Genomic DNA, 24,941 nt, shown 5'->3' on the forward strand with positions numbered 1-24,941 from the left:
TTCCAACCTTATGAACTTATGAACTTATGAACTTATGCCCTGTCTCTGGAGACTTTCAAGGCAAGGCTTGACCAAGCTCAGAGCAGTCTGATGTAGCTGTGGATATCCTTGTTCATTGGAGGGGAATTGGGCTAGATGGTCTTTAAAGGCCCCTTCCAACTCTAAGGATTCTGTGATTCTATGATACTATGGATTAGATTGTTTCTTTCATGAGCTTGAAGCTACTTCCAAATCTTTCTAAAAATTCATAAATATAGTTTCTTGTATATCAGCTGAATAATAAAATTGGTTTGAAATTATTATTTGTCAAGTCCATTTAAATTTTGCAGGTATTTATAAATTGAGTGTTTAAAGATTTGTGTAATCATCTTTCTAAGTATCAGTTTCTGTCTGTAATTCTCTAGACTACTCATGTTTTCCCCATTCAGGTTGTGTTGGACTTCTCTCTTAAATTCTGTATAATTGTGAAATGTATGTGTGAAACAAACAAAACTTCAAGTTGCAGCTGTAACTCTAAAGTTCTGATATCTAAGATGTATTCCCATTAACCCTGAGGCTATAGTGTAAAAGAGACAATTATCTGCAGATGAAGGACGAAACATTTACAAGGAAAACAATACAATATTTCTCCAGGATCTGATGGTGTTGTAAATACCAGTGATGCTCCACTGCTCATTCCTAGCAGTTTCATTAATGTCCTTTTCCTGATCTACAAAATAAAATAAAATAAAATAAAATAAAATAAAATAAAATAAAATAAAATAAAATAAAATAAAATAAAATAAAATAAAATAAAATAAAATAAAATAAAATAAAATAAAATAAAATAAAATAAAATAAAATAAAATAAAATAAATATTGTTTTAATAAATATTTATTTTCCTGGTATTCAAGAATTTGAACTTAGGGAATCCTTTAATATTTCATACACATTTGCACTCTGCCACATATTAAAATGCATTTTTTCGTTACCCTGGAAGTATGATATGTAGCAAGCATCTGTTGGAAGCCGTCAGCGTGAAGAGCCTGCTCAAGTGCTTGGAAATGGCGAAATGTTGGTGCTCCCTCTTGTGGTTCAACTGAAAAAAGGAAAGCCAGGTTAAACCAAATGTGAGGATATCTTGGCGTATGTTGCAGGAGCTCGGCTTATAAGTTAAAAGGATAAGCTAATTTGATTTTGAGAAATCTTCATATTTAGCTGTTAGACGATCAAAAAGTGCTGAAGCCCAGAGCTGCCTGGTCAGCAGAACCTTCCTTTCCCTTGCTGCAGGCAGCATGACTGGCTGACAGCATGAGGTGCAGGATGTTCTTACTACGCTCCTCTGACTGACATGCAGCCATCTATCTACCTGAAAGTACCACACATCCATTTGCAAGGTTTGAATCTGAATAGGGAAAGTTGTAGACGTGACGCCTTGGGTTTCCGAATAAATACTTCAGGTAGTTTAAAGTTGTAATCAGTTACTGGAAACACTTGTGATTTCAAGAGTCTGTTTATCAAAGAAAGTATGTGTTTGTTCATTCCCAGGAAACCAACTATAGCTGACTTAATAACTTTTTTATTTTTATTTTTTGTAATAACATATTTTCTTGTTGTTCTGCCATCTTATTGTAGCTCTGGTTTAGAGCCATTGGACTTCTGTCCATTTTTCCACCAGTGTTCAAGAGAACTTAAGGAATGGTGGCAAATTTGTGATAGCTAGACCTGAAGGCCAACAAATTGATCAGTAACTGAAATATGAGTTAAATAAGATCATTTTAAGTTCATACATGGACTACAGTTACTCTGGTACCTTTCAGTTTGAGAGACTGTGTCCTAGTCTAGTGAATGGGAGTGACACACCCTGTTTACAGGAAATCCTGGATATATATTTATCAAAAGCTTACAGTGCACAGGCATGAAAAACTTAAGTGTCAAAGAAAGGGGAGTTTTCTGACTCCTGGTTCTGGTTCCCTGCTAGAGCTGAGCCTAAGCCCTGGGGATTTTGTATCCAAAAGTGTTTTCTTCCTTCTCACTCTAGGTACATAAATGAGAGCTATTGAAAGCAAGCTATAGGCACATTGCGCAACTAGAAGATGCTCATCTTTTCAGTGTATTTCACAACAGCCTGTGACCAAAACTGGAGCAGAAAATCTCAGGATTCCTGAGACCTGTTTCTGGCACAGTGAAACAGCTTCAAGATATGGCTCAGTCAGTCACTGGGACTTGATGCTATCTGATTTGAAGTATATCAAAGCACTTTGCATTCAGTTTGCTTCAGTCATGCCACTGTCAGACTTTTCTGCTGTTCTGGAGCTGGTGTGAACTCCTGCAGTCTGGGAGAACCAGAACCAGTTCTGGTACCTGACCTAGAGTACTTGTAGCTTGTGTCCCAGTACTGTACACTTAAACCAAAATGGAGCAGCATATCATCTTGGTGAGTACCAGGATGTCAGTACTGTGTCTCTACCACTGGTGAATACCAGGACCATAAGTGTCAGAAGCACATGTTGTTTAGATCTGATAGTTCAATTCATCTTCTGTCTCTAGTTATTATCTTTCCTTTTCTTGTGTATATGGATGCAATGGGAAAAGGTGTTTCATGTGTGATCACCCATGCTTGTGTGTATAACTTCTTTTCTTAATCTTCTTTCATATTTGTAGGCAATCATGATACAAGACCAGATCTACTTGTGTGGCAGCTCTGTCTTCTGTAGGACTGTTTGTGATTGCTTTCTCCCAGCAATTTTCTCTCATTCAGTCAAATTCTTGTTTTCCACCAGTTTTGCATATTCCAGGAAAGTCTCACCACTGTGTTTTATTGCATTCTGTTTCACTCCACACCTTGTCTTTAAGATAACACGGGAGTTCTGTTATCATATTTTTAAAGAGGTGTTACTTTTATTTCAGTCCTTAAATGTAGGAGTGATCATGACATTTCAGAATCAATGAAGGCATGAAATAATTTTGGCAGAAATGATGAAATCAGAAAGAACCATAATTGCAGTGGTAAAAAGTCTCAAAGAATGGGACTGGTTTGCCCTATTGAACATGTGAACGTAGAGAACAGCGTCCCACTGTTACTGATGTGATGCTCACATCATTACCCAGTCCTCTTTAAGAGCAAATGTTTATGATACTCAAGTGTTCCAAACTGTGTGTAGCCAGAGATGTTCTACTGAATCGCACCACGCAAAGTCAAACTGCCATAAAGTTCATGGGTGGCACTAATTGCAATTTAACTGCATGGTTATTACAAGAGCTTTTAATTAACCCAGTCATCATACTGTGGCATACAAATTGTGCATAATAACAGCATGCTGAGTATAATGACAATAGGTTTGTCTGAACTGTGAAAATCAGGAGTTTTATGATTTTCTGAGTGTTCGTTTTAAGCCTTTACATATTATTCAGATTTTTTTTTTTTTTTGAGAACATTTGACCAAAGGAAAGTGTCTAGTAAATTGCCTAGACTTGTCTGTTTTAAATTTTACAGCAGTTTTTAATTCTTCCTGAAATTCAGCGAGATTTGTCATTTTCTCTCGAGTAATATTTTGAGGCATTTTTTTCAGTCTTACTTTCCACAGGGTATTTTCAGTTCCCTCTGATAATCATTTTATACTATTTTCTAAGATAAAATACTACTCCATTTGTAGAAATATTTCAGTGGAAGATGATAAGAATATATTCTGATCAGATATTGCTGCAAAATGATCATTTGTTAGTGTAGTGAGATCACTGCCCTTCTCGCCAAGTTATGAATCCAGACTGCTTCTCTGAAGAATGGCAGTGGTAGCCCTGGATGATTTGGGGTGATTTTTTTACTTGGAAGATTAACTTTGCAGCCCAAAGACTGAAACAATGTGTATAATGGATGTTACAGTTCTTCTGAAAGCAGTGGAAATAAACTAAGTGGGGTTATTCTTGTACCATGTACTCATTCTGGAGACTGGAAGAATGCATCCTCAAAAAAGAAGACATTCATTAGACATTCATTATAGACATTTATACATTAGAATTTATCTATCTATCTATCTATCTATCTATCTATCTATCTATCTATCTATCTATCTATCTATCTATCTGTAGTGTATCGTGAGCTTTATACTGGAAAATGAATATCTGATATTTCAGTTTTAAAATGTTTGCCTTACAGACATAATATTACAAAATTGAGCACTGCCCATACTTCCAGACACTATGACCATAAAAACTGCTGGTTTTCTTTATTTGTTCATTTCAGGCAAAGCAAATTGTAGTGACCTTTTATTTTAAATTCTCTGTGAATTCTGACTTCCTTTTTCTTTTAACAAAGTTGGCTATGTACTGAAGCCAAGTTGTAATAAATCACATGCAGTATTAGTTTTTCAGTAGAGCATGAACATAAGATATGTACTGTTTTGTCTGCTTAATATCTTGTCTGATGTGATCCTCAGCATGAAGTATCTCTTATTTAATAAACATATATGGCATTATTTGCTTTTCTTCAGTGACTAGGAAGAATAATTATCTGTGAACATGGATTGATTTCCTTTATAGCACAAAATGCTCAGTATCACATTTTAAAAGAGTTCATGTCAATTCATATCTACTGTCACCTAGATCAGAAAACCAGACATATAAAATTAATGTTTTTAGTGACCACGGTCTGAATCATTAAACATGCATCTCAGATCATTAAATTTACATCTTCTAAAGGTGTAAAGGAAGTTTCCATCATTCTAAGTGTTCACATTGTGCTCTGAATAACTGTGCTGAACATGCCATAATAATTCATCAACCCTGAAAGAAATCACAGAGTTCAATGCATATTAAAAAATATGATTGGAGTTTATTACTGAAAAATGGAAATATATTGCTGTTTACTACATGTCATGATTTCTGAGATTACTGTAACTGTCTGTGTAGCAGTACAGTTTCTTGAAAGGAAGGGAAAAAAAAAACATCAATAAAATTGTGGTGACTTGCTTATACACCTTGTATTCCTTTAAAAGAAATGATTTAATTTATATTTTTCTTACACACATTTATGTGTTTTCTGCTTTCATGGTGGACATGGTGTTGACAAGTATGATAATTAATGATATTTTTCTAAGTAAATGTTCATGATGTGTCCACAGAGTTTCATGTTAAAATGGACTTAAACTAAATAAAGAGATACAAAATAGATTTTTTTTTTCTTACATATGTTCTTTACTTCTAATGCCTGTTTTCCTTTTAGGTGAACAAGGTATGTGGTTCTCCTGTAAGGAATCCTACACAGTCTCCACATTGCTCTTTTGATCAGAACAAATATATTCAAAGGCTGAAGATACTCTCAAGAGACAGTGAAGAAACCCTTGCCAGCAGAAGAAAGTAAGACATTAGTTTTACAGCCAGAAAGAAAGAATAAAGTAAGCCATTAATTTTACATCAGGATAGATTATACTCAGCGATGGCATGAAGTAATGAAAGGAAAGAGATGCAAAGGAGAAGTTTTCTTTGGCTGGCACAGGATTTCATCAGTCAATATCTATTCCATAGGCACTTTTTGTTTGTTTGTTTTGTTTTGTTCTGTGATCAAGCAATTGATGTTTACCAGTTGCTAACACAGTGAAAATATAAAATTGTATTAGAATATCTGACTTCATCGGAGGCTGTTCCATAATTTAAAAATGTGGTGTCTGAGATGACCTCAGGGGGAACTTGAGGTACATCAGAGGAGTGGACAGTAAAAACAACACTGTTTTCTCATAGCGTCCCATCTGAGATCTTGGAAACACTTTATTGTGTGCAACAGGCCCTAAGCAAAAACAAAAACAAAAACAAACAAAAAAAAGCTGAGGGGTTAAAAAGAAACTTCAAGATCCTTTGACACAGATTTCAGTTTAGCAACTTTGCAGTTCCTTTCATCTTCACTTGCTACCTTGTGGATCATCTTCCTTACTTGTCACAATGACTTTATGTTTTTCATTATATTCCCATGGCAACTGTGACAACTCCTGACAGAGAAGAGCAACTTCAGCAAAAGCTACCAGCCTGTTTCTAAGGGAGCACTGTTCACCCAGTCAACCACTTCGTTTGCCTGCCATATACCTCCAGGCCACATGGTTGTTCCCAGCTACATACATAAGTTAAGCAGAAGAGATCAAGCTTCTCCCAAATGGTGCAGACGATCAATGACAATCATCTTAAGAAAAAAAAAAAAAAAAGGAAATGAATGAAAGGACTCCATTAAATCTGTGACTGCTAAGGGTTCCCCAACTTCCTCATATCCAGCTTCAGATGGAAGTTTACATTTTGAAGTACATGTTCGACTACCTCTGAACTTTTCCTAAGTTATTTTCACTGTCAGACAGCTTAAACTTCAGCACCCAAAGCAGATGCTTTCTAGCATTATGTGGTACAAGAAGAAAAGGAAATTCTACCTTGCTTGTGACAATAAAAATTGTCAGATGAACCTTCTGTAATAGCGTACAATATAAAAAGCATGCAATGCTTTTTCCTCCAAAACTGAGCTTTGCAGATAGGTTTTAGCAAGGTGAATGAAACTGTAAACCAACAAGAAAATGAACATTTTCCAAATAAACAGATAAGAAATTTGAGTAGCTTCCACCAACTATAATTGCGCATTTGTGCTCAACTGCCTGTAATTACATGCTGTCTGATCTAGAAGATGATGATGTGAAAACTCACATTCAGAACATCAGCCCTTCTAACTACTTCGGTCAGACACCTACAGGGGTTGAAATCAGTTATTACTTCTATATTAACTTCATCTTTGCCTCAAGTTTTGTTTGCTAATAAACTGAATAAGCAGACTTTTCTGTTAGAATGAAGTTTGTCATGTTACAGCAACTCTATTTATTTCCATTTCTTTATGGGGTTCATTGGATGAACTGATTCTACAGAAGAAATTCCAGATATTTTCTATGATAAGACTCTATAATCACTAATTTTCATCCAGAACATGAACCCAACACATAGTTTAAAGCAGTCTTACTCAATGGAAAATGGAAGAATAACTACTTTGGGGACAGAGAAATACAAGGTATAACTATCAATGGTTGGGAGAGCACGGATAAATCATATTAATGTATTTAAAATATATTGTGCATGTTCAGTTTTATGATGCATTGTCAAAAATGTCTCTGCCTGAGATTTTCAGAACTGCAATTTTAGATGTAATCTGTTTGCATTAAATAGGTACAGTAAATCTGAATCCCTATGCTTTGTGTAGAGTATTCTGATATTCTAATGACAGACAGTATATAATACTCATGTTTTACCCATGTTAATTTTGAGTGAACAATAATTAAGAACTCCTTGTGCTATTTTAGATCTGTGTTAACTGAATACTGGAAAGTGTCTAGAACTTACATAGCCCTTATTTATTTATTTGTTTTTCCAACTCCAAACATCATTCAGTAAGGTAAAATAAATGGAAGCTTGTTGATATATAGAGCAATGAGTACAGAATTTTGGCACCATTCTACTTAGTGCCTGTGGGTCATAGATAACTCAGTATACTGTGATATTCAAAACCAGAATAAATAAGTATTTTAATTTTCCACAGCAGGAATTGGTCTCCCAGGAAGAGATTTTCAATAAATAAGCAAACAAATTATAAACATAAATAACACAATTCAGTTACAAACATACTAACTAAAAAAAAATAAAAAAAGGACTAATTTATTTTGATTTCAGTATAAAAACTTGCCATTAGCTTGGGGCTTCTAGGCAATTATTTAAAATAGCAATACATAATTTATAAATCAGCAGCATAGAACGATAAAATTAATGTCATTTTTCAGACAGTAATTTAAATATGCACTAAATATTTAACACCTATATCTTAAACCCATCCCACCTCAATCTTGAATTGCTCCATAACTCTAACCAATACTCTATTACTTGTAAAACTGTGTAGGGTGTAGTTTGATTGTGTGAAAACAGATGACAATTAACACCTACTTTTTAATTTGCTATGTTTTTTTTTTTGTTGTTGTTAAAAAACTTTTTGAGTACATTTCTACAAGTGTAACATTGCAAGCTGTATCAGAACTATGCAAGAAAATTTCAGTGGAAGAAAAAAATTCCTGTTCCAGAATCTGAACAAATTGTTTTGTTTAATTTTCACAAATGAAAGTATTGATCCTGTAACCTACTGAAATATATCTGAGGGAATCAAACTTATGTAACAGAAAATCACCAAATTGATTTAAAAAATCATTGGAACCAAGAGACAATATTAGAAAAAGCACATTCTGTATCTTCTTGTAGAAATGCACTACAGCAATAGTGCATAATGCTGTTGACTGACACTATCAATTGCTTCCATGTTCTTCTGTAAAGAGAATTTATCAGCCACCTTTGCCTCTGCAGGGCCCTTTATGATGGCCTGGCTGATCAACTGTGCGGTAATGAGTTGGCAGCTGCCAATGGACTCCCATGTTGGAATGGAAAAGATGTTGTAAAAAGGTACCTTTTTCACTCTTCTGTAATTTTTTTCTGTATTTGTTATTTCTCTAAAAGAACTTCCATGTGGAATCAAGTGCATTGTTTCCCTGAGTATGTGTCAAGAACAGCTTGAAAAACAAGTCAGCATAGGTTTCTTAGGCTTCATCTGAAAACAGCTAAAGCATCTCCCTGTCTTATTGCTCCTCAGATATTTTTCCTTCAAATTTTTTGGAGCTTAACCACACTCTGGTTTGAAAGAAGAGAAAAAGAAGACAGACTGGCATTTACAAAATATAACTGGAAAAAAATAATGGGATTGTATTTATTTATTTATTTATCAGTATGATCTTCACAAAATGCTTCTTTTAATATAGAGTTTGTGGTTAGGATCTGAAGATTACAATTTTCTTTAGCTCTGAAGAAAGAGCCAGTCTCTTAATATATATGGTTCCTCAGGAGAGGGCTATAAGTTAAAACACTAAGATAAGGTGAAGCACACATATTATTTTACATATATGCTCTTGCTTGAGAGGCATCATTCAGCAGCAATGGCAAAAAAAGAGAGAAAAAATTAACTACTGTGCTCTGGGTGAGTATGTTTGAAATCAGTATATTTCACAACTTACAGGATGTTAACATTTGTGGATGTCAGATGGACTTCCACAGAAATTATTTCTATGTTTTATTACTTTTGTCAGGAAAGCAAGTATTTCAGCAGGAAGTCCTTGTGATGACAGAGATCCCGATATTAAGAGGTGAATTACAATTATGTTTTATATAGATGCTGCTGTTAATATTAATGGTAGATATTATGAAAGAAGGTAGCCAAAGGCTGTAAGGTGAGCTAATAAAGTGAGAGAGAGCTGGTAATTAGCAGAAAAAGCAGTGACAGGCTGCATCTTCAGCATGGATTTATGAGAGGTAGGTCTGACTGACGTGGTCTCTCTTTATGACCTCATTTCCTATGGCAAGATGACCTGCTTAGAAGATGAAGGAAAGGCTGTGAATGTTGTTCACATGGATTTTAGTAAAGCTTTTGACACTGTTTCTCACAATATTTTTCTAGCTGATTGTTGTTGTTTGGATGGGTGTATAGTTTCCAGCACTGGTGAGATGGGACCTTGAATATTGTGTTCAGTTTTAGGCCCTTCACTACAGGAAGGACATTGCTGGTGAAGGGACTGAAATGCAATATATATGAGGGGTGACTGAGGGAGCTGGGGTCATTTAGTCTGGAGGAGGGTGAGGGGGGACCTCTTTGCTCTCTACAGCTCCCTGCTAGGAGGTCTCTTCTTTCAGATGTGAGGAAACAGTTGCAAGTTACGCTAGGTTAGATTTATATTGGATATGAGAGTGATCAAGATTTGGAAAACTCTGGCTGGGAAAGTGATAGAGTCATGAGTAGATCCATGAAAGTATTTAAAATACATGTGAACATGGCACCAAGGGGCATGATTTAGTGATGGGACGTAATGAAAAACAGTCTCAGAAACATGTTCTACACACTCAAACAAATTCTGTGAATTTAAAGACAAGGGGAATGTGTTTGAGCAAGAAAGGCTCCTGTCCCACAAATTGAGCTGGAAAATGATGGATGAAATGGATTAATGAATCAGTCAGATAGTGAAGGGATCTGATGGGAGATGAGTAGGACTGGAAGTGGTAATGTTTGAGGACATATTGAAGGGAAATGAAGATGTCAGGCGATGGGAACTTGGACTACAGGCAATGATCCTACCCACTGTGCAGACACATCAACTTAGAAGAGACTAAATGAATACAAAAGCAAAATACAATACAAAAATGGGGCATGTCATCCAAAGCAATCTTGTTGTAACTCAGCATGAGCCCAGCTACAGCATTTTCAGAATACTCCCCAAACCATTTTGAGAGCAAAAGAGAATCTAGAGAACAGCTTATTAAATAAATAAATAAATAGACAAATAAATAATAAACAGAGTGAAAGATCTAGATTTGTTTAACCTGGAAAACAAAAAGTGATGGGAGAAAATACAAAGTGCAGACAGACTGTTGCTAAGAGGGAGGAAAATACTATCTGTTTCTAGAGAAACGGAAAATGGCTAGAATATGTGGCAAAGATTTAAAATATAGAAAGATTAAATATTAGTTTTCTAGTGGTGAGGACAATGAAGATCAAAAATAGGCTGTTAAGGGGCCTGCCTGCAGGAGGAAGTTTAAGAACAGGAAGAAAAAGTACTGAAAAATAACTCAGCTAAAGCCAATATTTCCCATAGAGATGCAAAGGGGAGAATTGGATAACCTCCTAAGATCTCCTTCAGCCTTCTGATTCTGATTCTAATATTATCTAAATCCTTTGTGGCTCAACTTGTGTTATCATGATCCTAGCATACTGTGACATTTTAGAAGCAACAATGACCTGAACAGAAGTTTCTGCTTTGCTCTGTAAATACTGAAGAAAGCCTGAGTATATATTATATTGGTGAGTATATATTATATTGGTATTATATAAATATATTGGTGAATTCATCCATGCAGTGTTTCTGGTCACTGAAGGAGAGGATGGAAAAATCTACATTGTACAAATTAATTAAATTTAAAAGGATTTTGTTTGTTTCAATATTATTCATCTCTTTTTTTACCTTCTATTCAAAAATCATGTATCATAGCTGTTGTTGACTGCTTTCTCTGTTGACAGTAGAAAGCAAAGCCATAGGCTACATAATACTAATGCAAGTGTAGCAGCATCTGAAGAGACTGCTAAGTGCTTGCTGTGTCTGTGCTTCTGTCTTGAAGCAGCAACAAGCACTGGAAACAAAAAAAATAAATACATTTAAAAAAAATTTTTGCTACTCTTTTTTCTCTTTTTCATTGCATTTTTATAAAGGAAGTAGGCTAGGATTTTAACAGCTGTAATATCGTATTTCATGCAAATCTTATAGCTTTCATCATATTCCACACCACCTAGAGATTATCAAGTATGAATTGGGAAAGGTCAGAAAAATATAAAAGAAATGAAACAGAATAGAAATGAAAGGTTACCTAACAGTTTACATTTCATATGCTTCTGAGAATTCCTTTTTGCTTCCACTTTTTTTTTTAATGATATTTAATAACTCTAATGTTGTGACTATGTTGTCCTTAATTCTGAAAATAGACCCTGTTCTAAGTCTAGCCTGCTACATGATGTAGGTTCATGTTTTTATCAAAACTAAGAATCCCTAAACATGTCAGACAATATTTGGAGTCAAAAGGACTTTCAGGAGCATGACTATCCTCACAAGGTCCATTTCACTGCAGAATGAGGGATGGGACTGCAAAGAGGAATAGACTGCTTCCACCTTCAGCCTTTCCACTGTTTGTGACTACAACAGCTGGTCATAAAAACATCTCTTTTAAAGGAATAACTGAATGCTGTGATGATGTACCCAGAGGCAAGGGGAGGGGAGGGGAGGGGAGAGGAGAACTGGTTTATCTGGTATTTATGCAGCTTTGATTGTTTAGAGATATCTGGAATGTGAACAGGGATGAATTAAACATCCACAGAGGAGAGCTGAAAGTGTATTTTACATCTCAAGACCTGTGATTCTACTGAAACCAAAATAGATTTGAGAGAAGGAAATAGTAAAATTACATGTGTTGAAGGATTCAAAAGTAATGGGGGTTATTAAAAACAGTTAATCAAGTTTGGGAGGAAGAATTTCATTTGAAATACTTATCAAAAGTATCCAAATTAAGAGGAACTAAACAGCATGATTGATTTTAATTGCTGAGCGAGCTGTTAGAAAGTGATTATAATAAGCATCTATCATCAAATAAATATTCTGTTTTAGCACATCTCTTAGGCTGGGGAAAATAATTTTCTCCTATTCTTATGTATTCTGAAACAAAAGTACAGTCCTGCATCTTTTCTTAGCCAAGAGAACCAGATAAATTATATAAAGAAATAAAAAGAATTCCTCTTAGTTTTTTTTTCTATTTGAGATAGTTCTCATTTTATAACAAGGCAGAACTAAAATTACTATTAAAGGCACCACTTGCCACCTACGTGAAATATTTGCCTGAGCAACTTGAAATGTAAGAATAGCCCATTGTGACTTTTACTGCTTTGCCTACTATGCTATTGCCAACAAGGATCAGCAACACGAGTTTAGAGAAAAGCAATTACAAGTATGCACTTCCAAACAACTGGCAAATTTGGCAATGCCTGCTCCAGAACAGTGAATGTTCATGAACTCTTAAAATTATAGTACCAATAGCATTATAAAACAAACTAACCAGAATTGTTTGCATGTCAAGTCGAGATAAATAATGGATAAAGATATTTGTAAGTAGATGATTTCTAATGAAAGTGAAAATCTAAAAATATGATTAAAAATTCCATCTTCACAGTTTTGCTTTGACCTTCAGAGAATCATTGACTACAGAAAGTTTGAGTTGGAAGGAACCTTTAAAGGTGGTCTAGCACATCTCCCGTGCAATGAGCACAACTGCAGCTAGATCAGAGTGCTCAGAGCCCCATCCATTCTGACCTTGAATGTCTCCAAAGGTGGAGCTTCCACCACCTCTCTGGGCATGGAAGTGCTTCTCTGCCCTTATAATGAAAGATGTTTTTCTTAGATCAAATCTAAATCTCCTCTCTTCTAGTTTGAAGCCATTTCCTCTTGTCCTGTCACAACAGACCCTGCTAAGGAGTCTGTCCCTTTCCTTCTTGTAGCCTTCTTTTAGATACTGAAAGGCTGCTCTCAGGTCTACCCAGTCTTCTTTTCCAGGCTGCATAGTCCCAACTCTCTCAGCCTGTCCTCATCAAGGAAGTGTTCCATTACTTGGATCATTTTTGTGGCCCTCCTCTGGGCACACCAACAGGTCTATGTCTCTCATGTACTGAAAACTTCACATCTGGACTCAGTACTCCAGGTGAAATCTCACTCGTGAAGAGTAGAGGGGCAGGATCACCTCCCTTGACCTGCTGTCCACACTTCTTTGGATGCAGCCTGGGATACAGTTGGCTTTCTGATCTGATGACTCTTAAGGGTTTTCCCAGGGAATTCAGGGCCACTTTTCCATAGTTCATGACATACAGCAGGGGAGGCAAAAAAATCTATCATTTTTTATATAGCATGGCTTGACATTTTTACTCAGGAAAAATCGTGCAAAAGAATTTACTGAATTCTTCAAAAATAAACCGAACATAAAATAAATATCTTTGAATCATTGCAGATTGTATGAGACAGAAGATTTTTGTATTAGTGCTTCACTAAAGTTCCTATAAAATAAAAACTAATTGGATTCAAATTTGAAATACAAGATATTTTTCAAATATGTTCAGTGAGATCTTACAGTGTGGCCCCTTGCAATCAGTGATGTTCTGAAGCATTTCATATTTCTAAAAGCAAATTATTTATCATTTCTAGCCATGGAAATTTAATACAACAGCTCTCACTGTATTATTTAAACAATATTTGAGTTGTGAAAAATCTCAGGGATCCTCTTTCACTGCAGTGTTCACAGTGGTACTGTATCAACACTGCAGGCTTACCAGTTCAGGCAGGAAACTTCTGAGTACTGATGACTGCATAAATGTTCACCACTTTACAGGTTTTCCTTCCCACCTCAGTAATATAAGTTGTGTCAGCTAAAGACTTTTGACAGATCTGTGGGTCAGATTTTCACTGAGCATCCAGTACCAACTAGATCTATACTAGTGAAACTTAAGATTCTGCTGGTTGGGTTTTTTGTTTGTTTGCTTGCTTGCTTGCTTGTACATCTTTACAGCAGGCTTAGTTACTTCTGTATTTTTGAGCAGATTTAATTTTAGAGATCTGGAAATTGGTTAGGAGTCATTTTCTTTCCAAGAAAACCACTGATTTTTCATATGTTTCTAACTGTGGTAGTTTGCAGTAAGTTGTTCTGTATGTACAAAGAACTATTTTGCTTTGTAGTCCCATTTTAGTGGATATCTGGTAAATTATTATGTATATAGTCTCAATGCCATTTATGTAATGCAGTTGATAACAAATTGGTATTCATGCTATTTTATTAATGCATTTCAAATAGTGTCAGTTAACTTTATTTTTTTTTCTAGAAATGGGTATTATCCTCTACAACTGTATCAAATCCTTCTTGCTGCTTTTGCACTTAATAGAATAATTGTTTCCTCCTTAATGAAGTAAAATTAATCTGACATTCACAACCGTGCCTATGAGCATCTACTTCAAAAATACAGCGTTTTCTGTTCTCTTTAAGAAAAGTTACAATTTCTTATCTTCTTTAGCAGCTCTTCTTATACTCCTTTAAGAACATATGATGGGAGGCACAAATTGGCTTATATTCATTACAGACTCTTGTTCTAGCTGCTGCTATTCTGACAGTGCATTCTCAGGATCTAAGTATTTTTTAGCACTTGACCACATGTGGGCACTCAGGGAAAATTAGGCTCAAATAATGAAGGTTGTGAATTCAGAAGTCAGTGTTGTTGGCTCATTTTTTACTCAGTTCATTGAATGACAAACCAAACTGAGGACGCTTTGATTCAGAAAGGATTTGAATTATGAAAGTATGGTATCTCAGAAATTTAATAATGCTTTGCTAGCCTATTTGCATTTGCATCTTTAATATGTTCTAAGTGATATTTTGAGTTAACCCATGTAGACAAACACAAATCAGTGATAGTTCTCTATGAAACAGAATGAAGCAAAAACTAATGAATGGGTGATCTGGGAAGACCATGGGAATGCCGTCCAGATTTGCAAAGATGGGTTCAGGAAAGCCAAGATGTAGATGGAACTAAACTTGGCTAGAAATGTGAAAAATAACAAGAAGGGATTCTACCAGTACACTGATCAGAAGGGCAAAAGAGTGTGTACCCCATATGATGAATGAGAAGCCAGTACTGGCTTCAACAGACATAGAAAAGGCTGAGTTTTTTTGCTTCAGTCTTCACTAGCTGTCAAGGTTCTCATGTCTCTTGGGTCCCTGAACAAATATGCAAGAATTGGGGGAGCAAAATCAAAATCCCTCTTACTGGAAGCCAAAAGCAATTTCGAGACCACATGGCAACACTGAATGTGTACAAGTCGGTGGGGTCATATAATATGCATCCAAGGGTTTTGAAGAAACTAGCTAATGTTGTTGCCAAGCCATTCTCCACATTGAAAAGTCAAGGCAAAGATTCTGGTGACTGGAAAAAAGGGAAACATCACTCCCATTTTAAAGAAGGGAGAAAGGAAGACCTGAGTAACTACAGGCTGGTGAGCCTCACCTCTGTACCTGGGAAGATCATGGAGAAGGTCATCCTGGCAATCCTAAATACATGCACAGTCCAAAGGAAGAACTCATCAAGAGTAGCCCTATAGAGAAAGATTTCAGGCTACTTACTCATGGATGGCAAGCTGGACATGCCTGACATGCCAGTAGGCTGTGCTGCCATTCAGCAAGACCTGGACAGGCTGGAGAGCTGGGCAGTCAGAAACCGGATGAAATTTAACAAAAGCAAGTGTAGAGTCTTGCACCTAGGGAGGAATAATTGCATGCACCAGTACAGGCTGGGGGATGACTTGCTGGAGAGGAGCTCTGCAGAGAGGGACTTGGGTATCCTGGTGGACGACAGGTTGACCATGAGCCAGCAGTGTGCTCTCGTGGCCAGGAGGGCCAATGGCATTCTGGGATGCATTAAAAAGAGCGTGGCCAGCAGGTCAAGGGAGGTGATCCTCCCCCTCTATGCTGCCCTGGTGAGGCCTCATCTGGAGTACTGTGTCCAGTTCTGGTCTCCCCAGTATAAAAAAGACAGGGATCTCTTGGAAAGAGTCCAGTGCAGGGCCACAAAGATGGTGAAGGACCTGGAGGATCTCCCCTATGAAGAAAGGCTATGTGAACCGGGTCTGTTTAGCCTTGAGAAAAGAAGACTGAGAGGGGGACCTGATCCAGGTTTATAAATATTTGAGGTGTGGGGGACAAAGTGGCGAGGCCAGACTCTTTTCAGCAGTGTGTGGAGACAGGACAAGGAAGAACGGACAGAAACTGCAGCACAGGAGGTTCCACACAAATGTGCACAAGAACTTCTTTACGGTGAGGGTGACGGAGCACTGGCACAGGCTGCACAGGGGGGTTGTGGAGTCTCCTTCTCTGGAGATATTCAAGACCCACCTGGATGCCTACCTATGTGACCTGGTGTAGGGAACCTGCTTTGGCAGGGGGGTTGGACTCGATGATCTCTTGAGGTCCCTTCTAGCCCCTATGATTCTATGATTCTATGAGCCAGCAGTGTGTGCTTGCAGCATGGAATGCCAGCTGTATCCTGGACTTCATCAAAAGAGGATGGCCATCAAGGCAAGGGAAGTGATTGTCCCTCTCTACTCTGCTCTCATGAGTACCCATCTAGAGTACCTGTAGTACTGCATTCTAGCTAGGGCCCTCAACACAAGAAAGATGTGGAGCTTTTGAAGTGGGTCCAGAGGAGGGCCACAGAAGCAATTAGAGATTGGGAGCATCTTTCCTATGAAAATAGAGTGAAGGAGCTGGATTTGTTCCGCCTGGAGAAGAGAAGGCTCCAGGAAGATCTCATTTTGGCCTTCTGGTACTCTAAGGGAGATTATGAACAGGAAAGTGACTGACATTTTATATGGTCTGATAGTGATATGTCAAGGAGATATGACTTTAAACCAAAAGAGGGAAAAATTATGTTAGATATAGAAAGAAGTGCTGTGAGGCACTGCAACTCTTTGTCTGGAGTCATGCATGCCCCCTCTCTGGAGGTGTTCAAGGTCAGGTTGGATGGGAATCCTGATCTAGTAGTTGCCAACTCTGCCCACAGCAGAGAGGTTTGGAACTAGATGATCTTTAAGGTTTCTTCCAACCTAAGCCATTCTATGTTTCTATGAAAAGGAAACATGAATGCCCTTACATATGCCATGCTGCAGGCGTAGTAAGTAACCTAGTCAAGAAAGTGTCTAAATCTGAAAGTACAGTGTTCAAGAGGATGCTATATATAGGAAGTTATTGTGAAGTACAGGTGAGAGCAACATAATTAAATTGCTAGACTGATGTGACTGGAGTCTGTACAGCAATGTCTGAGGTTGTTACTTGATCCTGTACAATCCTATCCCACAGTTACATTTATACATCAATTTGACTAGAAGACCAGCTCTACCAAATACTGGTCAGCGCTGCCTTATATTACTTTTAGAAATGGATCGTTTTAAAAAATGCGTTATTATTACTATTATCTGTGAAATATCTTACCCCAAATGGTTTTGGACCAATCTCCATGTTTAACACCTAGTATTTAGCATATTTCTCAATTTAAATATTTTGTATTAGTTATTTAAATTCATTTCAGTTTCTAGATAGTTTAGATATATACAGTGTAAATTCTATCACTACCTTTACACATCTGCATTAATGAACTTTAGAGTAAATGGAAGGAAACATTACCTTCTAGGAAATTCTTTCCAACCACTTAAAGACTAAATGAACTGCATCCTGCAAGGACCCATTTATCTCTTTACTGAAAAAGGTCAAAAAGTCATTTCGGATATGGATTTCTCCACAAATACCTGAAGTAGAAGAGATGAAGAATACCAACAAGCTTTATGAAACTGAAGCTTGCATTTTCTTGGTAACTTCAATTAAAAATGGAACATAGTATTGAATAAAGTATACAATCTTATGTTTTGTCTAGTTTCATAAAGCTTGTTGATTATAAGGGTTAAATACAAATAGGAATGGATAGAGAGTTCAGGTGGTGGAGGAAAAAAATAGATCCTCTATTTTAAACCTCCAGTTCTTATATAGTAATTTCAATATGGTATGTTTTTGTCCTTTTTTCCGATTACACTAACAGCAGCATCTGAGGGAAGCTTATGTTCCCATACACTAGTATACTTCTCACTCTCCTTTTAATATGTCTCTCTGTAATATCCTGATGTCTTTTAAACCTTCTCTGAATTACACATAAGGACAGCAGTAACAAAGGAAGTAATAAGCCTATCCTATGTCACAATCTTAATAAAACTGAAGATTTTTATTTGTTTGTTTGTTTAATAAAATACTTCCAGGACCCCCACAGACAGCATGGCAGATACCTAGGATGATTTCTTTCAGTTTGTACATCAAAGCAGCATATTATATTCTACCTAGAGGAGAATAATATATTACTAGTTCCTCCTGAAATCCTTGCAGAGAAGCTGTTTGAAATAAAAACTAATTTAAAAGTCTGAAAAGGCAAATCTTTTGGTAGAAAGATGTTTTATTTACCATTGAATACTGTTATAGATGTAGTAAGTAAACAAACAGCAGCAGCAAATGGAAGAGCAGTGCTGAAAAGTACAAGAGTTGTAGAGATCAGGTAGAGGAGAAAAACTTCACAAACCATTATAAGTTTTTTGTTGCTTGCTTGCTTGTTTGTTTTGTTTGTTTTTTAAACAGAGGACTTTTTTATTTGCAGATTATCACTTTACTCTCCTCAGTTCCTTGAACAGTAATTCCAAGATCAAGGCAAATGTTTCTTGACTGCATTCATTACTAGCACAAGAGCGGTATTACTATCATTCAAACAAAGCTCATTCTGAAGTGCTGCCCTTCAGCCTTTTGACAGTCAGTACTTACAAAGATCTTGGCAGTAACCATTTCATTTCAAACCTGTATTTTTGTATCTAGATAATTAGTTTTCCAAAGGAAATTCTTCCAGACAGTTCAGGAATTGATAGCTAGCCTATGCCGCCCCTTCTTTAGTTTTAACTGTTTAGTAAAGGAATATACGTTGGGGAAAAAAAAAGTTTCAGTAAATGTATGTTGATTCTTTTGGTTTCATATACTAAAAATGACATATTTGAATATACAAGGAAGACTTCTTTTGAGGGATGAAATTCAACTGTCATCTTTTAGCTATGCAAAATTTTGGTTTCTTTTCTGAGCTTCTTGAGACTGTATAGTTAGTGGAGAGTGACATGTCCTAAATAGTGCTTGTGGACTGGCTGTTTTTGCTTTATGTAACCACTAGGAATGAGTCAAGATGAACAGCATAAAGGAGCTGCAAAGCTTACATAATCTGAATCTTGCCCTCATGAACATGCAAGTCAGATGGAAAAAGGCTTGCACCCTGACAGAATAAATGGAAATAATTCCTAAAGTATCGTCATGACTCTCAGAAAGAGACTACAGATATGGGTTGCTTCTACTCTGTGTCTCAGGGAGCCGTAAGTTACAGGTGTAACACTGTGTACCACCTGCAGAAGACAATCACTGAAGCTGAAAGTCTTCTGAACCTCAACTTGGCTTCATCAATTGCTTTTTCCTGCACCCTTCTTTCAGATTCCTCTGGGATTTGAACTCCACTGTTACAGAATGATCTTAAGTGGCAGATGCTTCAACTCTGCTCTTGGAACTGTTCACAGTGATCTTGGAACTGTTCACAGCACATACAATGAGTTAAACATGCTCATGACAGGAAAAACTCATCTCAGCTGTGTACACAAACCGGAGTGGAATACATGAAGAGACTCCATATGTAAAAAGATCCTACATTTGTTGAGATGAGCAGTTCTCTTTAAGATCTCCATCAAATTTCAAACTGCTTGGGATTCACACTGCCTTTTTCTCTTTTTTCATAAACAGGAAATAGACCTTAAATATAAGGAAGCTAGCATTTGGCATTGTTGAGTAAGCAAGTTTATCATTTCATAAGGAGATAACAAATTCTTTCTTTAGGGATAGAGCAACACATTTCCTAGGTAGTCTCATGTGATAAATAGGCAGCATAATAATACATTCATATATATATATATATATATATATATACACACATATATTTATATGTGCATATATAATTGTTCTGAGCTAATGAATTTAAACTTTCTTGTATCAGAAAATTATCTAACTTCAACTTCACCTAACAGTCTACAGCGAATAAGTATGCATACATGATGTAGTCAGATCATTTTTGTGATAGGAACAGGTTCAACATGTTTCTGAAGCTGAATTCACTCCACTTAGGAAGAGCTTTTCAGGAGATATGAAAAAATAGAAAAATTCTCCAGTTGATTTAGTTATGGGGAGAATGGTACCAACTATGGAAAATTATACTAAAAGTCTTCAGGTTCATCAGTAGTTGAAGGGAAAAGAGAAAGGACCTAGAAAGCAAGCTGGAATTCCAGTAAAATATACTATTGCTATTACCTAATCTGTACCTAAATATCATTGCTATTTTATACAACTTTGCATTTAGTAAAATTAAAATGTTTTTTTTCCTACTTTTTCCTTAGTTGTTCTCTTCAGTTCAAGAAAACTGTAATATTTTGATAATGTCATAAATAAACTTTCTGCTGAAAAGCATTGTTTCCAAACAAAAGAAATCCAGCACCAAAATAGTTTCAATGAAAATAACCCATGACAAATCCACAATAAAGTGTATTATGTTGTACCATGTTAAAATTAACATTCCTATTATGTTGAGATACATTCTCCACACTCTCACCCTCCTTCCCCTCTTCCACAACTTATTTCCCCCTCCCCATTTAAAAATAAATAAATAAATAATTATATATATACACTTGGATAATGATAATGCTAATGATATGCACTCCTATGGCTCTGTTTAGATGAGATCACTATCCTGAAATATTTGGAAATCCTTCCCCAAAACAGATTTCCAACGCATAAACTGGAAAAACTGAATAGGCAGTAGTCCTTTACGGCTGCCAAAAATAAACAATCTCTGTCCAACTCACTAACAAAGATAACTTTTTTTTTTACAGAGAATATAGTTAAATCACAGAATCACTGTCCCAAGACAGTGTGGAAGTGGAAATTATACCTGGGTTCAAAGAAAGGTTGCAGGAATTCGTCAAGGACTACTGATACTAACTTTATCATTATAATATAGGATATAATATATAGAACATAATTTTGTCTTCTATAATTTGCCAGAAACTAGAAGAGTGTATGCAAGGAAGAGGAGAGAGAAAGTATTAATGTTTTCTTGTGAGTTTCTGCTGGCTGACCCTAGAGAGTGGTTGCTGTTACTAGATTAGAGCTTTCTGAGTGGTGATATTTCGACAAGAATTATTTTAACTTCTTGTCCATGATATTGCAGTGGGTATTTCTGAATCATCTTTGTCTTAAACAACAACAACAAAAAAAGATATTGATGGACACTCAAACGAGTACAGTTATAATTAGTGATCTCTCCCACTTGTATGTTCACATCAGGGTCTGTGTATGGCGTATCCACTGAGTTCTCCTTTTCAACAATCAATCAAAGCTAGAGGTTAAAGAAGATATATCATCAATTCTTTGGGGCTTCTCAACTGTAATGCAAGTATGGGTTGTTTTTTTTTCTTATTTTCATACAGTATGAAGACTTCAAATTCTTATTTAATTGCCTGTTATTTTTCTACTGGAAAAAAAAAACAATGTTTGTTGTTTTTTTTTCCTCTGTCTCTAATGTGAACTCTTTCTCTCTCTCTCTCTCTCTCTCTCTCTCTCTTTCTCTCTCTCCTCCCCTTTTTTTTAAACCCCATATTTGTATTTCTTCGACGACCAGTTTTTCTCAATACTTTTCATATTATTTTCTTTCCTTTATCTTCCACTTTGCTCTTTTCCTCTTTGCAGTCCATTTATTACTTGTTACTTCTTCAGAATTGCATTAATCATGCAACGATGAGAGAATGGACTTTGACATTTTATTTTGCCTGATTTTGTTCCTGGTAGCCAAAATTAAGCTTAGAAAATGAAATGAGTTGTTTTACAAGTATTCTGGGATACAGACCTTGTTCCAAGGAATTCTGTGAGGAATTCTGAGAGGCAAAATGCATTTTAAACAAATCAGAAACATAGGAATTGGTGTTTTTTCCCCTTTCATTGCATCTTATATTTTCATGACATAAATTCAAGTGATTGTTAAAATTATTCTTTCTTACAATTTATGGAATTATATGCATGATATATGTAAGAAAGCTAGAAATCAGAATTGGTTTCAAATACTTGTAATTGTGACTACAGTTTCTATTTCATGACCATGTTAAAAGACAAACCGAAAAGATAAAAAGAGAAAAAAATAGAAACTGTTAAAAAATGGGATTTTTTTTTAGGGCTGTGCTAATACTCATTTGAACCATACCCAGTCTTGATTAGGCCACAGTCATTCACTGCTTTTTGAAGTTTCATTTTTTCTACATGTTCATTGCATTGCCAAACGCACACAGAGAGAAGCAAGAACGTTAGGTTGACGTTAACAGTGACTTATTTTTCCTTTCGGTGATCGTCAGGAGAAAGCTCATTATCAGGAGATGCAGTCGCTGTATCCTACGTTGCCACCCAGTGGAGAAGACTGTAAATTCTTATTGCAGGCTCAGAGAGACTTGCTACTCATGGGCAGTCGTCCTTTATTAAATACGGTGCTTACTTTTGTTGTTTTCAGTAGCTATAATTCAGATTCAAAAGGTAAACTAATACAGAATCTTAATGTGAAAGCCTCTAGGGTTTACCTGTGCTCTGTAGATATTTTTCAGTTTTAGCCAGAACATTATATGGCATATTACAGTCTCACACAACAACGTAGCTCAGTTTGTATTAACATTAAAAACTGCTTCATATGGCAGCAGACCTAAGCTATGATTTGCAGCAATGTCTTTAATTTTACCAAAAAAACCCAAAACAAACCCAACCCAACCTAACCCAAACCAAACCAAACCAAACCAAAACAAAACAAAACATTAATTTCAAGTGCTTATTACTTAGGCTATGTGCTTTTAAACCTCTTCTAACAAAAATGCTGAGTGATGACTTGATTTGGCCTTAGCTGTGTTTAAACAATCAGTTTACAGCTTTGAGGAATGAGCAATACACACCAGTCTGTATTATTGAATTATCTGAGTCATTCTGTGCTTACGTCACCTAAGTGTTTGGAAAGCTATACAGAGCAAGTTAGGCAAGTGTTGGCAAACACTGGTATTTAAGTAGTGTACCATGAGAAAATACTTTAAACATTTAAAAGCAGGAGGATACTAGAGAAATTTGAAAAAGAAAAGCGCACACACAAAAGACAAACAAACAAAAAAACAATCCCAAAGGCACTGATCACTGTAAGGAACAGATATGGAAACCAAGATGAAAACTTCCACATCAAATCAGTTATTGAGCAGCTGTAACTCTCCCCTGGTTCATGACTCCCAGGAATGTCCAGAGCAGAGCAAAAGCCATCTGAGTAGCCAGTATTTCCACTTTTCAAATTCTTCCCCTGAAGTCTTTTCAAGGAGAAGGAAAAAAAGGCAGGCAAGGCTGAGTTTAATTGCAGTGGTTCACTTAGGGTTTCCAAATGTCACTTGAGCATGGATTACTTACGCAACAGCAGAAAGTTGTGGAAGGGAAGGTACAGTGTAGTGTTAATTATGGCTCTCATGCTTACCACTCACAGTCAAAACACGAGAGGGCAATATACAGGTAATAATCACCTAAACAATGAAAGTCCAACGTTTTGGCAATGACACGAGTGAAGCATGATTGTGAAATGAGGGATATTTCTCTCTGATAAGATAGATAAAAGTCAAGTAGAGAGACATAATCAAATTTTTCTTAGAGTTGAATGACTTACTGAAACTCTATTCATTCCATTTGAAAATTTGCAGATAAGTATATTTTGTTGACTGAACATGGAGTAGAAAATATTAAAAAAAAAAAAATTTTTTTTTTCTGGCATCTCATTCTCAAATTCCTTTTTCAAAACAGAAAGCTCAGCTGCATATTTTTCTCTGTTCATAGGAGTGTATTTAGCCAATGTATCTAAATGCATAGTGTGATTTCCATAACTTGACTGCCCCCTACCCTTGTCCTGGTCTCATCCCAGACATCATTAATGTGGTTTGGTTGTAGCTAAGTGATAGATTCATACTTGAGACCAGACTGGATCACTTGGTGGGGAACAGATGCCATCATGATGGCATGGGGCAGGAGGCAGGGCACAGTGAAGGCCAGATAAGGTCACATGCAGCCTGCAGGCTGAATTGGACATGCCTCCTCTAAAAAAAACATGTCAGTTTGCTAATCCAAGCATGCTATAGGTGGGTTTACAGAAGACACACATTATACCTACAGGTATTCATGTTTTCTCCGAATTTGTAAATTCTCTGAATCAGGTATTTAGTAGCCACTTTGTATCATGTGAAATTGGCATAGTGAGTTAAATGGTTTATGATAAAATCTAAAACACAGATGGAAGTAAAGACTAAGGAAAAAAAGGATATATTTCAGAATTCTTTTTTTAGCCTGTCTTTGTCATCATGAAAAGACTGGCAAATGTAAATTTGCCAAAAAGTGAATGACTGACAAGATTTAAGAATGGAGAGTAATAAGAGTATTGTCTACTATTAAATGAAATGTGGTGTGCAGCATGCACGTTTTTGTATAGAATGTAAAGAGCTGCAATTAGACATTCAACTCAAAGAGAAATCTGATGGTGTCTTTCTACTAGACTTTTATAAGCCCTATCTTACCAGAGAAAAATATCAGTTCACAATCATGCCTGATTCACATCATTGCTTTTTGGCAG

At 36.3% G+C, this 24,941-nt stretch overlaps 1 protein-coding gene across 1 annotated transcript in view; it reads left to right on the top strand.

The window, feature by feature from the left end:
- GPC5 (glypican 5) overlaps positions 1-24,941 on the top strand; it is a 193,852-nt gene that overhangs the window by 89,766 nt on the left and 79,145 nt on the right. Inside the window, 2 exon segments of the mRNA XM_065744010.1 lie at positions 5,202-5,335; positions 8,315-8,440. Coding sequence (XP_065600082.1) covers positions 5,202-5,335; positions 8,315-8,440 — 260 coding nt within the window.

The sequence above is a fragment of the Cyrtonyx montezumae genome, unplaced genomic scaffold (genome assembly GCF_038088225.1).
Source record: "Cyrtonyx montezumae isolate F1298 unplaced genomic scaffold, pur_monq_1.0 scaffold_3, whole genome shotgun sequence".
In the NCBI taxonomy this organism is placed as follows: Eukaryota; Metazoa; Chordata; class Aves; order Galliformes; family Odontophoridae; genus Cyrtonyx; species Cyrtonyx montezumae.